Source organism: Stegostoma tigrinum, chromosome 13 (assembly GCF_030684315.1).
Source record: "Stegostoma tigrinum isolate sSteTig4 chromosome 13, sSteTig4.hap1, whole genome shotgun sequence".
NCBI lineage: Eukaryota > Metazoa > Chordata > Chondrichthyes > Orectolobiformes > Stegostomatidae > Stegostoma > Stegostoma tigrinum.
This window is the reverse complement of record NC_081366.1, coordinates 66,976,999-66,993,180: the sequence shown is the minus strand read 5'-3', so window position 1 is coordinate 66,993,180 and position 16,182 is coordinate 66,976,999. Positions and strand designations below refer to the sequence as shown.

At 43.0% G+C, this 16,182-nt stretch overlaps 1 protein-coding gene across 1 annotated transcript in view; it reads right to left on the bottom strand.

Annotated features, from left to right (window-relative positions):
• The window catches only part of LOC125458465 (tripartite motif-containing protein 14-like), a 42,046-nt gene that overhangs the window by 6,191 nt on the left and 19,673 nt on the right, over nt 1–16,182 (bottom strand). Inside the window, exons 3-7 of the mRNA XM_059650512.1 lie at nt 11,065–11,160; nt 10,135–10,365; nt 9,756–9,778; nt 3,615–3,748; nt 2,618–2,752 (exon numbers count right to left, since the gene is read on the bottom strand). Coding sequence (XP_059506495.1) covers nt 2,618–2,752; nt 3,615–3,748; nt 9,756–9,778; nt 10,135–10,365; nt 11,065–11,160 — 619 coding nt within the window. The remainder of the gene's footprint in view (nt 1–2,617; nt 2,753–3,614; nt 3,749–9,755; nt 9,779–10,134; nt 10,366–11,064; nt 11,161–16,182) is intronic.

The following is a 16,182-nucleotide window of genomic DNA, read 5'->3' as shown; positions in this document are numbered from 1 at the left end:
CCGTACTGTTTCATACAATTTCCTTTGCAATAAAACATTCTATCAGCTTATCAACCTTTCCAGATATCTCTGCACCTCAGAGTTCTGCAACTTCTCACCATTTACATGATTTTTAAAAAATCTTTCCGCCAAAATGGATAATTTCACATTGTACTCAATTTGCCAGATTTTCACCCATTCATTTAACTCCTTCTGTCCTCCTCACACTCAATTTCCTAGTTATCCTTGTGCCATCAGCAAATTTAACTGCCATACCTTTGATCCTTTTATCTAAATCATTTACATGAATTGCACCTCCCAGAACTAACCACTGTGACACATCACTCATGACATCCTGCCAGCCTGAAAAAGACATTTATCCCCACTCTCTGGTTCTTGTTAGCAAGTTGATCTTCTAAATTTCATCATAAGCTTCTATTTTCCATAATAACCTTTAATGTGGCACCTTATCAAATGCCTTCTGGAAATCTAAGCACAAAACATTCACTGGTTCCCTTTTATCTGCAGCACAAATTACTTCTTTAAAGTAGTACAATAAATTAGTTAAACATAAATTGCCTTTGACAAACCCATATTGGTTCTGCTGATTACTTGGAACTTATTTTAGTACCCTGTTACAATGTCTTCAAAACTAACTTGTGATAGTTTTTCCTTTGACAGATGCTAAGTTTCCGGCTTTCTGCCTTCAACCCTTTTTGAAGAAATAAGCTACATTAGCTATTTTCCAAGCTAAAGTAACCTTCCCCAAATCTAATGGGTTTTGGAAAATTAAAATCAACACATCAACTATCTCAGTAGATACTTCATGTAAGGCCCAGAACGAAATCCATTTGGACCTAGGAAACTTGTCAACTTAGTTCCAACAATTTACTCAGTACTACTTCCCTAGTAATTGCCATTTTCTTCAGTTCCTCCCTTCTTTTCAATTCCTGATCTACAGCTACTTTTGGGTCAGCTCAAGAGGACTGGTGCAAAATATCTGTTCAATTCATCTGTCATCTTTTTGTCTTCCATTACTAATTCCCCTAACTCATTTTCTATAGGGCCAACACTTACATTCCTTTTTTTAAATATCAGAAGAACTTTTTCTTAACTGCTTGTATACTTTTGGTTAAATTTGTCTCATATTCTAATTTTTACCTTCTTATTAGTTTGTTCATGTTTCTTTGCCACGTTTACGTTTTATCCAATATTTTTACCTGTCATCTATCTTTGCATAATTATATGTTTTTTCTTCGTTTTTTTTCGTATTTTTGACTTTTTTAGTTAACCACTTATGGCAATCCATCCCATGGAATAGATTTTATTTGTTGAAATTTATTGGAAATTTATTCTGTGCTTTCTCAAGTATTGCCTTAAATGTTTGTCACTGCATCTCTATTGACCTATCCCCTAAGCTGAATTGCAGTGCACTTTCACCACTTTCATGCCCTATTAATTGTCCTTGTTTAAATTCAAACTAGTAACCTTGGACCTACTATTCTCTCCCTTAAATTGTATATAAAATTAAATCATGTTAGACATTATCTCTAACAGAGTCACTGCTCACCCTTTCTTAGCTGCCTGACCTTCCTAATTATTTATCTCAGTTTGGGCAATTAGTTCATTTGTTTTGTTTCAAATGTTATATGCATTCAAATACAATGCCCTAAGCTCTGACTGTCCAGCTCTCAGTTATTTTAAGCTTTGTTTTAGCAACATTGAAGGACAGATTGAGTCTTTTCTATGCAGAATTGAAGAGATCTGGAAAGGCTGGAAAATCCGGTGCAGAATGGACAATGACACTCAGTGTAGGTCATGTCTATCTCTGCTGGTCACTATTGCAACAGAGCACTGGAGGAATTCCCTCCACTCCAATTTATCCATTGGATTTAATCAGAGGACTTCCACGCAAATGCTAGTGTCCTTCAGTCAGCTGGAATGAGAAATTTTGCTGACATTCTGGAAAACCAACAATGGATTGGACACTGTTCTGATGGCTGAAAGGTTCCTTCAACTCTCAAATAGCCACCATTCCAGAGAAGAAAATAAAACCAAAAACACAATCAGAAAATCTCCATGAAATGAGACAACATTGACTTAATGGCTAGCTTGCTACCCATTGTCAAAAATGACAATGACTTGTCTGTCAAGCTGCAGTGTGTTCTGAGTCCAGATGCTTTCATGATAAAGGAGGGCATGCGCAGAAAGAAAATAAAAGGAAGAAAATCCTGCATTCCCCATCCCATTGCCCTGTGAGGTGACATACCCATATGTTCAAAGATCTGTGGGACAGTCACACGCGAACCCATGAGATAAACCCATGACTCAGAACAGACAGATCTCATCTGCAAATTGAGAGAGATCTGATAATAATGATAGTGACTACTTGATTAAAGTCTCCAACAATTCACACAAGATTAGCAGACATACAGTTGCAAATTATAATTAAGTTGTTATTCTATCTATACAATAAATTTTTGCTCCTTGTGCATTTTGAGTTTATCAAAACCCTCTACAGCCCTGAAGGACCAATTCAGTACTGTGAAGAGGAATCAGATATAGGAACTTGAATTCCTAGTACTGAACATTGAAAAATTAAATTTAATGTGATCCTTCTTTAATATTATCAACATACCTCGGGATAGTCCAGCTCTCCTGCAAAGCTGAGTTGATGCCTGGAGGACTTTCCCTGTGGCAGGGGCTTTCCCAGAGGTGCTGTGTAGGAAAGGAGATACATTTGATGTGTCCATGTGTTCGGTGGAAGCTGACACTATAAACAAAATAAACGGTGATAGGTTAGGTTTAGGGTTAAAGGTTAGCAAGGTCCAGCATCCTTCACATCATTCAATAGTGGGTGTGCAGTAATACTCAGGCTTCTGACCCAAGTAATATTTTTCATGCTATCATTGCGCACCAAAATGAAGTGCCTGGATTCCATTTACTTGAAGACCTCTGGTGGCCTTAGTTACAGTCGAACAAATACAGACATTACATTGTGATCCCTACATATCTCTTGTGTCCTGGCTGCTACAATGTGGTGTGACCTCAAGTCACACCATGGCATGCAAGTACAGGCTTATCTGCATGCTGGGCCTAATAAAGGGACATCACTCTTAAAGTGACAACACTACAGTTATTAAGATTCCATTCTTTTATTTTCTTACATTACAACAGAGACCATACTTCAAAAAATGAACTTAGATCTTTGTATTGACCTAAATTGGGAAAGACAATATGCCTTATCTTTTACCGTACTACTTAATGGAACTTGCATGCCTGTGAGAGATGGCATTCTGCAAAAGACATCTTGATTCTTACTCTGGCCCATGATGGGTGGAGCTGTGGTCATTCCTGTGAGGGACAGTGTCCCTTTAAGAGACAACCTCACAGTGTGTAATTCCTTTCCCATCACTCATTAAACTGTGCTGGGTGAACCTCTGGCCTATTCTGCCTATTCTAGCAGGGAATGTTTGAAGCAGATGTCACTGGGCTCAGAGGATGAATCTTAGGTTCTTGATTCAGACTCACAAGGGGAGCTGACATAAAGTTCAGGGATATTCCCAGCCATATAAACACAACTAACCCGACCTGCTGTCATTCCCTTAGATTGGAGAAAAATTACATGTTCTTACTGATGATTCCCAATATGTCTGAGTGGTATCTTTCCCATCCACTCAGCTTCTTCTGGAGATGTTGAGATATATTGGACAGGTTCAGGGTGATCACTGGAACGTCTAGCTCTGTGATGTTCTGAATCTCAGTCACTCTGGAATTGAAGAGGAGAGAATGATCTGATAAGTGGCACATTTCATTTAGATTAGAAGCCTATAGGGGAATGAGTGATCAGCGCCCTCCTTCTAAAGCTTGTACTGACATTCCACAGCAACCCATCCTGAAAATATCAGAATCCCTGCAGTCAAAATGATCTCCACATAACCAGAAATGGCGAGGTCCTCAGTAAAAGCAGAACATAAGTATTTAGGAAGAAAGTTAAAAAGTAGTACCTTAAACGTTGTGATCTCAGGATTGGTACCAGTATCATGTGCTAGACAAAGTAGAAATAGTAGGATATATCGGATGAAAAGGTGGCTAGGAAGATGGTGAGTGTGGGGGTTGTTTCAGATTCGTGGGGCATTGGGACCAGTTCTGGGGCAGATGGGACCAGCAAAATTTGGATGTGTTACATCCGGACAGGCCTGGTAAGTATGGTATTGTTGTGGAGGATGGAACTTATACAGGGACAGAGGAGAGGGAAAGAAGCACAAAAATCAAAAGGCAAAACAGATAATAAGGAAAGAGATGGGTAGACAATTCAAGGGCAAGAATCAAACAGAACCACAGTGCAAAACAATGTGAAGAGGACTAAAAATGTTGAGAAGATAAGACTCAAGGTTTTATTCATAATGTGCAGAATATTCACAATAAGATGGGTGAATTAGTGATGCAAATAGATATAAATGGAAATGATATCATTGGGATTATGGAGATGTGGCTACAGGGTAATCAGGAATGCAAAATGAATATCCAGGGCTATTCAGATTTTACCAAGGAAAGACAAAGTGGAATAGGAGGTGGGGTAGCTGAAATAACTGCACAGAGGCTGGCATCCCGTCACCGAGTCAGCCTTTATTTACAAGCATACAGTACACAGGCTCTGACCAGCCAGAGGAAAGCCAGTCCCTAGAATGAGGAGACTCTCTGAATCTCATGTTTACATTAGTCAGCCAGGGCTTCCTGATTGGCCCAGATTAACAACCCCATTCAGGGATACCACAGTCAATAAGATCTGCCTGGCTCTTGTTCCAATCACGACAATATCATTGCTAGTTAAAGAAGACATGAAAAGGATAGTGAGATATTAGCTCCAGTGGAATCTGTATGCATAGATTTTAGAAGTACCACAAAATGATACTGTGAATTGTATATAGACCCCTGGACTGAAGTTGTAATGTTATGGGGGCATTAAGCAGGAAATTATAACTACAAGCGATAAAGGAACATCAGTAATCAAGACAATAAAATGTGAGGCTGGATGAACACAGCAGGCCCAGCAGCATCTCAGGAGCACAAAAGCTGACGTTTCGGGCCTGGACCCTTCATTAGAGAGGGGGATGGGGTGAGGGTTCTGGAATAAATAGGGAGAGAGGGGGAAGCGGACTGAAGATGGAGAGAAAAGAAGATAGGTGGAGAGGAGAGTATAAGTGGGGAGGTAGGGAGGGGATAGGTCAGTCCAGGGAAGACAGACAGGTCAAGGAGGTGGGATGAGGTTAGTAGGTAGGAGATGGAGGTGCGGCTTGGGGTGGGAGGAAGGGATGGGTGAGAGGAAGAACAGGTTAGGGAGGCAGAGACAGGTTGGACTGGTTTTGGGATGCAGTGGGTGGAGGGGAAGAGCTGGGCTGGTTGTGTGGTGCAGTGGGGGGAGGGGATGAACTGGGCTGGTTTTGGGATGCGGTGGGGGAAGGGGAGATTTTAAAGCTGGTGAAGTCCACATTGATACCATTGGGCTGCAGGGTTCCCAAGCGGAATATGAGTTCCTGCAACCTTCGGGTGGCATCATTGTGGCACTGCAGGAGGCCCATGATGGACATGTCATCTAAAGAATGGGAGGGGGAGTGGAAAAGGTTTGCGACTGGGAGGTGCAGTTGTTTATTGCGAACCGAGCGGAGGTGTTCTGCAAAGCGGTCCCCAAGCCTCCGCTTGGTTTCCCCAATGTAGAGGTAGCCACACCGGGTACAGTGGATGCAGTATACCACATTGGCAGATGTGCAGGTGAACCTCTGCTTAATGTGGAAAGTCATCTTGGGGCCTGGGATAGGGGTGAGGGAGGAGGTGTGGGGGCAAGTGTAGCATTTCCTGCGGTTGCAGAGGAAGGTGCCGGGTGTGGTGGGGTTGGAGGGCAGTGTGGAGCGAACAAGGGAGTCACGGAGAGAGTGGTCTCTCCGGAAAGCAGACAGGGGTGGGGATGGAAAACTGTCTTGGGTGGTGGGGTCGGATTGTAGATGGTGGAAGTGTCGGAGGATGATGCGTTGTATCCGGAGGTTGGTGGGGTGGTGTGTGAGAACGAGGGGGATCCTCTTTGTGCGGTTGTGGCGGGGGCGGGGTGTGAGGGATGTGTTGCGGGAAATACGGGAGACGCGGTCAAGGGCGTTCTCGATCACTGTGGGGGGAAAGTTGCGGTCCTTGAAGAACTTGGACATCTGGGATGTGCGGGAGTGGAATGTCTTATCGTGGGAGCAGATGCGGCGGAGGCGGAGGAATTGGGAATAGGGGATGGAATTTTTGCAGGAGGGTGGGTGGGAGGAGGTGTAACCAGCCCAGCTCTTCCCCTTCACCCACTGCATCCCAAAACCAGTCCAACCTGTCTCTGCCTCCCTAACCTGTTCTTCCTCTCACCCATCCCTCCCTCCCACCCCAAGCCGCACCTCCATCTCCTACCTACTAACCTCATCCCACCTCCTTGACCTGTCCGTCTTCCCTGGACTGACCTATCCCCTCCCTACCTCCCCACCTATACTCTCCTCTCCACCTATCTTCTTTTCTCTCCATCTTCGGTCCGCCTCCCCCTCTCTTCCTATTTATTCCAGAACCCTCACCCCATCCCCCTCTCTGATGAAGGGTCCAGGCCCGAAACGTCAGCTTTTGTGCTCCTGAGATGCTGCTGGGCCTGCTGTGTTCATCCAGCCTCACATTTTATTGTCTTGGATTCTCCAGCATCTGCAGTTCCCATTATCACATCAGTAATCAAGGGCAGTTTTAATTGGCATATAGTTTGGGTAAATCAAACCAGTAACAACACAATAGAGGAGGAATTCCTACAGTGAGTATTAGATGATTTTCTGAATCAGTACATTGAGTAGTTAATGAGAGAACAGGCCATCCTAGACTATGTACTTTGCTATGAGAAGGGAATAATTGACATTCTCACTGGGCAGGACATAGTGAGCATAATATGATAGAATTTCTCATTAAGATGGAGAGTGACATAGCTGATTCTGAGATTGGGGTCCAAAATCTAAAGAGATGATAGTGAGTAGACTATGGCAAATATTTAAAGAATGCAGAGGTGAACTACAACAACTGTTCATTCTTGTGTAACAAAAATAAAATGGGGAAGATGGGCCTGCATGACTTACAAAGGAAATTAGGATAGTATTGAATCCAGTGAATGGGTGTACAAATTGGCCAAAAACAGCTTCAGACTGATGACTGGGAGTAATTCCTATTTCAGGAAAGGAAGAGAAAGAGATTGATTAAGAGGGGGAAGTATAGACTATGAGAGTAAGCTGCAGGAATATATAAACTGGTTGTGAAAGTTTTTATGGCTATGCAAGGAGAAAAGATTAGTGAAGACAAATATAGGGCCCCTTAGAGTCAGAAACAGAGGAAGTTACAGTGAGAAATAAAGAGCTGGCAGACCCATTAAATAAATATTTTAGTTCTGTCTTCACGAAGAAGCTCACAATGTTGATAATGTTCCCAAAAATGTTGGAAAAGTCAGCATCTAGAAAAAGGAGGGACAGAAGGAAATCAGTATTGGTAAGAAAATGATGTGGGGAAAATTAGAGGGGTCGAAGGCTGGCAAATATCCAGGGCCAATAATCAACATCCCAGTGTGCATAAAGAAGTGACCCTAGAAACAGTGAGTGCACCAGAGGACATATATTCAGATTCTGAATCTGAAACATTCCCCATGGAATGGAGGGCAGTAAATATAGCCACTATTTATGAAAGATGGTAGAGAGAAAACAGGGAATTACAAACTAGTTAGCCTGATATTGGGAATGGGGAAAATACTAGACTTCATTAGAAAAGATTTAATACAGAGCACTTGGAAAACAGTCACAGGTTGGGCAGTGTCAGTATGGATTTACAAATAGAAAATCCTGTTTCACAAATCTACTGGAATTCTTTTGAGGATGTAGTTGTTAGAGTTGATCGTGGGAGCTAGAGGATGTGGTTAACTTGGACTTTCAGAAGAGACTCAAAAATAAACTTGTATGTAAAATTAAAGCACACGAATTAGGAGTAGTGTACTGACATGGATAGAGATCTGGTTGGCAGATGGGAAATAAAAGAGTCAGAATAAACAAGTAATTTTCTGGGCAGTAGGCAATGACTTATGTGCTACCACAGGGATCATTGCTTGGACCCCAACCATATATTAATGATTTAGATGAAAGAACTAAATGTAATATCTCCAGGTTTGCAGATGACACAAAGCTGGGTGAGAGGGCGAACTGTGAGGAGTATGCAGAGATACTTCAGTGAGATTTGGACAGGTTGAGTGAATGGGTAAATGCATGACAGACAAAGTATAATGTGGATAAATCTGAGGTTATCTACTTTGATTGCAAAAATAGGAAGGCAGATTATTTTCTGAATATGATAGACTAGGAAAGGGAATGCACAATGAGACTTGGGTGTTCTTGTGCACCAGTTACTGAAATTAAGCACGTAAGTTCAATAGGTGGTGGAGAGGGCAAATGGTGGTGTTGACTGTCCTAGCGAGAGGATTCGAGTACAGGACTAAGGGTGCCTTGCTGCGATTATACAGGATTTTGGTGAGACCACAGCTGGAGTACTGTGTGTAGTTTTGGTCTGCTTATCTGAGGAAGGATGTTCTGGTTATGTAGGAATGCAATGAAGGTTTGCCAGACTGATCCCTGGGATGACAGGCAAGCCATATGAAGAGAGTGTGGATCAGTTAGAACTATGTTCACTGCTACTTAGAAGAATGACGGGGGGAATATTACAAAGGGTGCCTTGCTGCGATTATACAGAACTTTGGTGAGACCACAGCTGGAGTACTGTGTGTAGTTTTGGTCTGTTTATCTGAGGAAGGATGTTCTGGTTATGTAGGGAATGCAACAAAGGTTTGCCAGACTGATCCCTGGGATGACAGGCAAACCATATGAAGAGAGTGTGGATCAGTTAGAACTATGTTCACTGCTACTTAGAAGAATGGCGGGGGGAATATTATAAAAATCTATAAAATTCTAACAGGACTAGACAGTGTAAAAGCAGGAAAGATGTTCCTGACAACCAGAGAGTATAGAAACACAGGTCACAGTCTAAGCCATTTAGAACTGAAACAAGGGGAAATGTTTTCACTCAGCGAGTGTTGAGCCTTCAGAATTCTCTGCCACAGAGAGTGGATGAAGCCAAAATAGCGAATGCTCTCAAGGAAGACATATATATCAAAGGTCATGGAGAGAATGCAGGACAAGGTATAGAATTAATGACCAGCCATGATCATATTGAATGGTGGAACAGGGTCAAAGGGCCGAATGGCCTACTCTTCCACCTATTTTCTAACAGATGTGTTGAGATAACTGACAGGTAATGCTTACAGATGTGAAAAAAGAGATTTTGGTAATGGAGAGGATATCTGTCTGCAGGCTCAGCTCAGGTCAAAAGAAATGCTGAGGTTGTAAACAGTTTGGTTCAGCCTCAGGTAGTAGGGGCTTGAATCAATGGCTAAGGAATTTAATCCGTAGTACAGATAGAGTAAAATGGCTTCCCAATGTCCAACTGGAGGTAGTTGTGCTTATTTGAGTCTAGATATTGAGTAAAAATTCAGAGGCAATGGAAGGTGGACAGAAGCAGTGGTGAGGTTGAGCCGAGTGTTGTCAGTGTATGTGTAGAATCTCCTAATTCTCACTTAATACTCCCACTGTATGAAAGCATAGTATCTGGGAAAGGTTCCAAGCTGTGTTTCTACTTTCACTCTGATCCTATCAGCAGCAGCTACTAAATGACTGAGAGGAACTTACCTGGAAAGGAGCTGCCTCGAGTTCTGTGAATTAAGAGAGAAAGTCAAATCAGTCAGTGAATAAAGCAACACAGTGGAACTAAACAATGAATTTGGGATTGACAGGAAAGAGTTTAGCGTGGAACAGTAGGTGGGGCTAGTGTCAGGAATGAGGACAAACCCACATTTCACTGCTGTTTGTTCTGAGATTGTACCAACACATGAAAGACAGAACTAAGGAGACACCAACAAACAAAAGGTAGGGACTAAGAGGACACCGACACTCTGGGGGCGGGACGCAAGGGTAGATCCAGTGCTGGGCTCTAACAAGTTTGCCCTCCTACTAGCCTCACAGAAACTTTCTAACCCCAGTCCTGGTCCTGTGTAAATTGAAGATGTACCTGAATAAAGAAGACAGGATCTTTCTGTATTACATTCTGGGTTTCCCTATCAATTAATGTTATCAGTTCCATTCTCTGATTTAAAGCTCCGGAACAGCTTCTAATCTGTGAAAGTATGCGAAGACCCTCTTCATCAATCAGTGACATTGTGGATGCTTCACCTTCTTCCAGCTTTCTCTTCCATTCAGAGAAGATCTTCTGTAGATTTTCTTTCAGTTCGTTGATTCTTATCTGAAACCAAAGCCAACTCTCATTACGAACGGCCATTCCTTAAAGCTGTTACCCTGAAAACATGGCACTTTCCAGAGACAGGGCAGTTTCTTTAGATCACTAACCCATCGCTGTTAAAGATAGACAAACAGTGGGTGATTTCCACTGGGAGGAAAAACTCTTTGTATTCTATAGTTTCAACAGTGTTACCTTGAGTTTTGAACCCTCAAGAATTAAGTTATGAGGAGAATTTATACAAACCAGGATTTTATGTCCTAGAATTTAAGAGGTTAAAGAGTGAATTGATTGACTTTACAAGGTTTTAAGGGAAGATGGAAGTGTAATAGAGAGAAAATGTTTCCATTGGTTAGGAAATGTAGGATGATAGGATATCAACCTTTTGGGAGTGAAATTTAGAAACACACAGCATGGCAAACATTTGGACCTCATGCCTGAAAACAGCAGATGATGCTAGCTCAATTGTTAATTTTAAATTTGAGATTAACAGCACTATATCCACCAGGGTCATTGAGTGTGGGTCAATGGTATGAAGATGGAGTTAGGCCACAGATCAACTGTGATCTCATGGCTAGGCAGAGCAAGCATGAGGTTGTAAATAGCCTATTGCCATTCCTGTATTCCTCAGGACGTCCCTAGAATTTTGCCCAACATGGCTGCAGATTTCAGAGTGAATCCAGTTCCAGTTCCATTTTTCCCTACCTGTATTTCAGCTTCACTTCTGTCTAAGTCTCGCTGTTTGCTGGAACAACTCTGCTGGACTCTTCGAAGCTTCTCAACTTCTGTCTGCAATTCATTCTGGAAAGTGTTTAGAAAAGGTTTCAAACTGGAGTGTAAAAGAGAAATTATTCACTTTCAGGAGTAAGCCGATCAGTTGTGGATAGAAAATGATTCACAGAATAGTTGCAATACAGAATTTTTTTTAAATTCATTCATGGGATTTAGGCATCATTGGCTGTGTCAGAATTTATTGTCCATGCAGCCCATAAGTCTCACAGAATCCCTACAGTGTGGAAACAGGCCCTTTGGCCCAACAAGTCCACACCAGCCCTCACAGCATCCCACCCAGACTCATCCCCTTGCAAACCCACCTAATCTATACATCCCTGAACACTACGAGGTAATTTAGCATGGCCAATCCACCTAGCCTGCACACCTTTGGACTGCGAGAGGAAACTGGTGCACCCAGAGGAAGCCCACGCAGACACGGGGAGAACGTGCAAACTCCACACAGATAGTGGGCCAAGAGTGAAAATGAGCCCAGGTCCCTGGTGCTGTGAGGCAGAAGTGCTAACCACTGAGCCACCGTGCTGCCCAGAACAACAATTGCTTTGTGCTGTGAAAAGTATTTTCACCCACTGAGTTTCCTCCACGGGTGTTCCCTCACTCCCCCCATAGTGGTGGCCCTGTCCCTACTGCTCAGAGGACAGAATCCTGCAGTTTTACACAGGATCCTTATGCTCTGTTCTACAGCCCTGAGCCCTGGAGTGCCAGTTCTGGTGGGGGCAATCTTAGCCTCACTTTAGTGCCCAGTGCCCCTTCTAGTGCCCAGCCTGTTTTCTCAGGATGTAAGAGAAAGAGGATGAAGCAAATCTGACTTACAAGAAGCAACCAGCTGTAAACCAAGGTCCAGGTCAGTAAGAAAACACTGGATTAACTCAGCACCATTTGTAATCTGTTTTAATTAATGCTGATCATCAGCAAAATCACTGCTATTAATATCAGAAACTGCATCACTCACCTGAATAGAGGCTTGCGTCTGTTCCAAACTCTGCAGTGTATGGGACTTATGTCTACCCACTATTATACAACCACCACACAAACTTACAGCATCATCTTTACAATAGAACTGTAAGAGTTCCTTATGGTCAGGACATTGCCTACTTGTGAGGTCAGCTACAGGTTCAATAAGGATGTGTCTACTGGAGGTTGGTTTGAGCAGATGTGGTTGCAAATGAAAAGCACAAAGTGAAGCTTCACATTTTAAACATGTCTTTGCAGCCGGTGTTGGACTCTCGATACAGTATTCACACATGATGTAGCCCAAATCAGCAGGAGACTGTGAACTGTTGTATTGTTCCACCATTTTACAGTCTGTAGACATTCTCCTCAGAGTGGCGCTGACCTTGAGGCTCTGGCAACACAAAGGTCCAAATTTCTCCAAATAATTTCAAACAGAAACTATGTTCACAGTAAATGCTCCAGTACACGTGGAGATGCAACTGTCTCTGAAACTTGAACTTCAATTATAGCATCAGCAGCAGAGGCTTCATACAGCAACACAGAGAGTGAGACACGAAGATGAAAAATGAAACCCTTATAAGGACTTAGAGCACTGAATGATAGCATTACTTTCGGTTTTGTGTTTAAGGGTGAAAACCTCAAAGCATGCACAACAATTCAGAACCAATGTCAGAAAAATGAAATGATAATGTGTGGTGGAGAGGTCCTTCTCAATTCTCTGTTTAAAACAGCAGGAGACAGAGAACTCCTCAAGGAGTTAAACTTTTATTTGCATACAAAAGCTGTGACAATCAGAAAAATGGTTTCCCGACTGCCCCGACTGCTTGGGGCTCGCTACTTTTGTACTTTTCTAGTTGCCATGCTTATCTGGTATCATTAGCATAACCAAACACATTAGGTTGTATTGTCTTTCTAAACTAATCATCTCCTGCCACAATGGAGTTCTACTCTACACTTAACCTATCACATCATGCCACCGTTGTCTTTAACATAATGCTTATGTATCGTGTGATTTGACTAACCGATCACATTATGCTACCATTATTTTCAGCCAGTGCTCATCTGTAACATGATTCCACGCATTGCTCCATTAAGCCTGTGCTCGTCTGTTGCTCATCTGTAACATGATTCTATGTATTGCTCCATTCATTTAATTACATACTGTCATATCAATGTCTCTAAATGTTACAATGGCTTGTTGGTCATCACCATTACTTCAGGGACACACTAACCACCCATGCACCCATCATTTTATTGCAGGCAATGTTGCAGCAAGGTGTCTGTATCAAAAAGAAACAGGTCAATAAAATGAGTCATATTTGAGGAAAACAATTATTCTAATATTTAAAATAATTCAAATTTTGTGATGGGGATTTGCTCACTGCTCCCTCCAAACAGTTGTGCTGCATTGCTGTACACTGCCCCTGGTAGCTAGGGAGTAAAGCAGGGAGTGGGAGAAATTTAGTGAGGGATAGTGAATGAGGGAGCAAGGTGTTGAGCTAGGCTGTGAACAAGGGAGTCATGTGAAGTCAGCAACTGAGGTGATGCCTACTGGTATTATGTTCTGGGGAACTGGGTTCAAATCCTGTCTTGGCAAATGGTAGAATGTGAAGTCAATGAAAATGTCTTGAATTAAATACAGGTTAATTAGGAGAATATCTGGAAGGTCCCAGTTAAGGGGCCCTTGTGGTAATGTGGCAATGTCCCTACCTCTAAACCAGGAGATGTGGGTTTAAGATCCACTTGCTCCAGAGTGGATATTTTAACTTGATCTCAAGTTTAAAAGAAACTACAAGATTACAAAAATATTTCATCCAAGCATTGTTTGTGATTTGAATGGTAATGACATCCGGCAAGCAAATCTGAAAGTAGTTCAACAAAGTGTGAAGGGAAATTTGCAAAGGAAAGCCCCCGTGAAACCTTTGAAATACTTCTGTGAAATAGTTCAGCAAATACTTCAGTTAACAGTGCAAGACAGGCTAAGTATCAGGAGGTAATAGGAACTGTAGATACTGGAGAATCTGAGATAACAAAGTGTGGAGCTGGATGAACGCAGCAGGCCAAGCAGCATCTTAGGAGCAGAAAAGCTGATGTTTCGGGCTTATGAAGGCCTGAAACGTCAGCTTTTCTGCTCCTAAGATGATGCTTGGCCAGAGATAATGGGAACTGCAGATGCTGGAGAATCCGAGATAACAAAGTGTGGAGCTGGATGAACCAGCAAGCCAAGCAGCATCTTAGGAGCGCAAAAGCTGAAGTTTCAGGCCTAGAACCTTCATCAGAAAAGGGGGATGGGGAGAGGATTCTGAAATAAATAGGGAGAGAGGGGGAGACAGACCAAAGATGGAGAGAAAAGAAGAGAGGTGGAGAGGAGAGTATAGGTGGGGAGGTAGGGAGGAGATAGGTCAGTCCAGGGAGCACAGACAGGTCAAGGGGGCGGGCTGAGGTTAGTAGGTAGGAAATGGAGGTGTGGCTTGAGGTGGAAGGAGGGCATAGGTGAGAGTAAGAACAGGTTAGGAGGCGGGGGCAAGCTGGGCTGGTTTTGGGATGCAGTGGGGGGAGGGAGGATTTTGAAGCTGGTGAAATCCACATTGATACCATTGGGTTGCGGGGTTCCGCTGTACCCGTTGTGGCTTCCTCTACATCGGGGAAACCAAGCGGAGGCTTGGGGACCACTTTGCAGTACACCTACGCTTGGTTCGCAATAAACAACTGCAGCTCCTAGTCGCGAACCATTTTAACTCCCCCTCCCATTCCTTAGATGACATGTCCATCCTGGGCCTCCTGCAGTGCCATAATGATGCCACCTGTAGGTTGCAGGAACAGCAACTCATATTCCGCTTGGGAACCCTGCAACCCAATGGTATCAATGTGGATTTCACCAGCTTCAAAATCTCCCCTCCCCCCACTGCATCCCAAAACCAGCCCAGCTTGTCCCCGCCTCCCTAACCTGTTCTTCCTCTCACCTTTCTCCTCCTCCCACCTCAAGCCGCACCTCCATTTCCTACCTACTAACCTCACCGTGCCTCCTTGACCTGTCTGTGCTCCCCGGACTGACCTATCCCCTTTCTACCTCCCCACCTATACTCTCCTCTCCACCTATCTTCTCCTCTATCCATCTCTGGCCCGCCTCACCCCTCTCCCTATTTATTTCAGAATCCTCTCCGCATTCCCCTTTTCTGATGAAGGGTCTAGGCCCAAAACATCAGCTTTTGTGCTCCTCAGATGCTGTTTGGCCTGCTGTGTGCATCCAGCTCTACACTTTGTTATCTAAGTATCAGGAGGTCCCTGTTTCAGTTTGGTGGTTTTCTCATGCCATTTTCCTGCTACTAACTTGAAAGGTTGTGTATTCTGAACCCAAAAGAACCACGGATGCTCAGTGGTTACATATTTTCAACACACTATATTCAAGTCAGGATACAATGGACTTTGATGTAAAAAGGAAGTTAAGGGTAAAGTGTGCAAGAAAGAGGAGTTGAGATAGATGATCAGGTATCATCTTAATGAATGGTAGGTTGATGGGTCAGATGAAAACGGGAAAAGTAGAAAAAGGAGCTGTAGTAGATTAATAAAGCCCTCAAACCTACTCTGCAATTCAGCTCGACTGTTACTGATCTTCTATCTCAATAGCACCTTTCAGAACTATCCCCTTATCTCTAATGTCATAAATATCGAGAAATCTATCGCTCACGCTCTCTTGAGCTTAGTCAATGGCTGAACCTCCACAGCCTTCTGGAGTAAAGAACTCCAGTCATTCTCTACTCCAAGTGAAGAAATCCATCTCAATTCAGTTCTATCCAGAGATGGTGTCCTCTCCTTCTAGAGTTCCTACCATCTTTTGAATGCTTCAATGAGATCATCTATCGTTCTAAATTCGGCAGGGAAGAGGCACTGTCTCCTCAATCTCTCCTCACTGGAAGTCTTTCTAACCCAAGAATTAATCTGGTGAACCTTTGTTTAACCCCATCCCATTTACAAAAATATCCATCCTTAGGTCACAACAATCCTTATGATATTGCAACATTACATATTCCTGCATTCAAACCCATTTGCAAAAACAGCAGTTTGCTGCACTTCCAT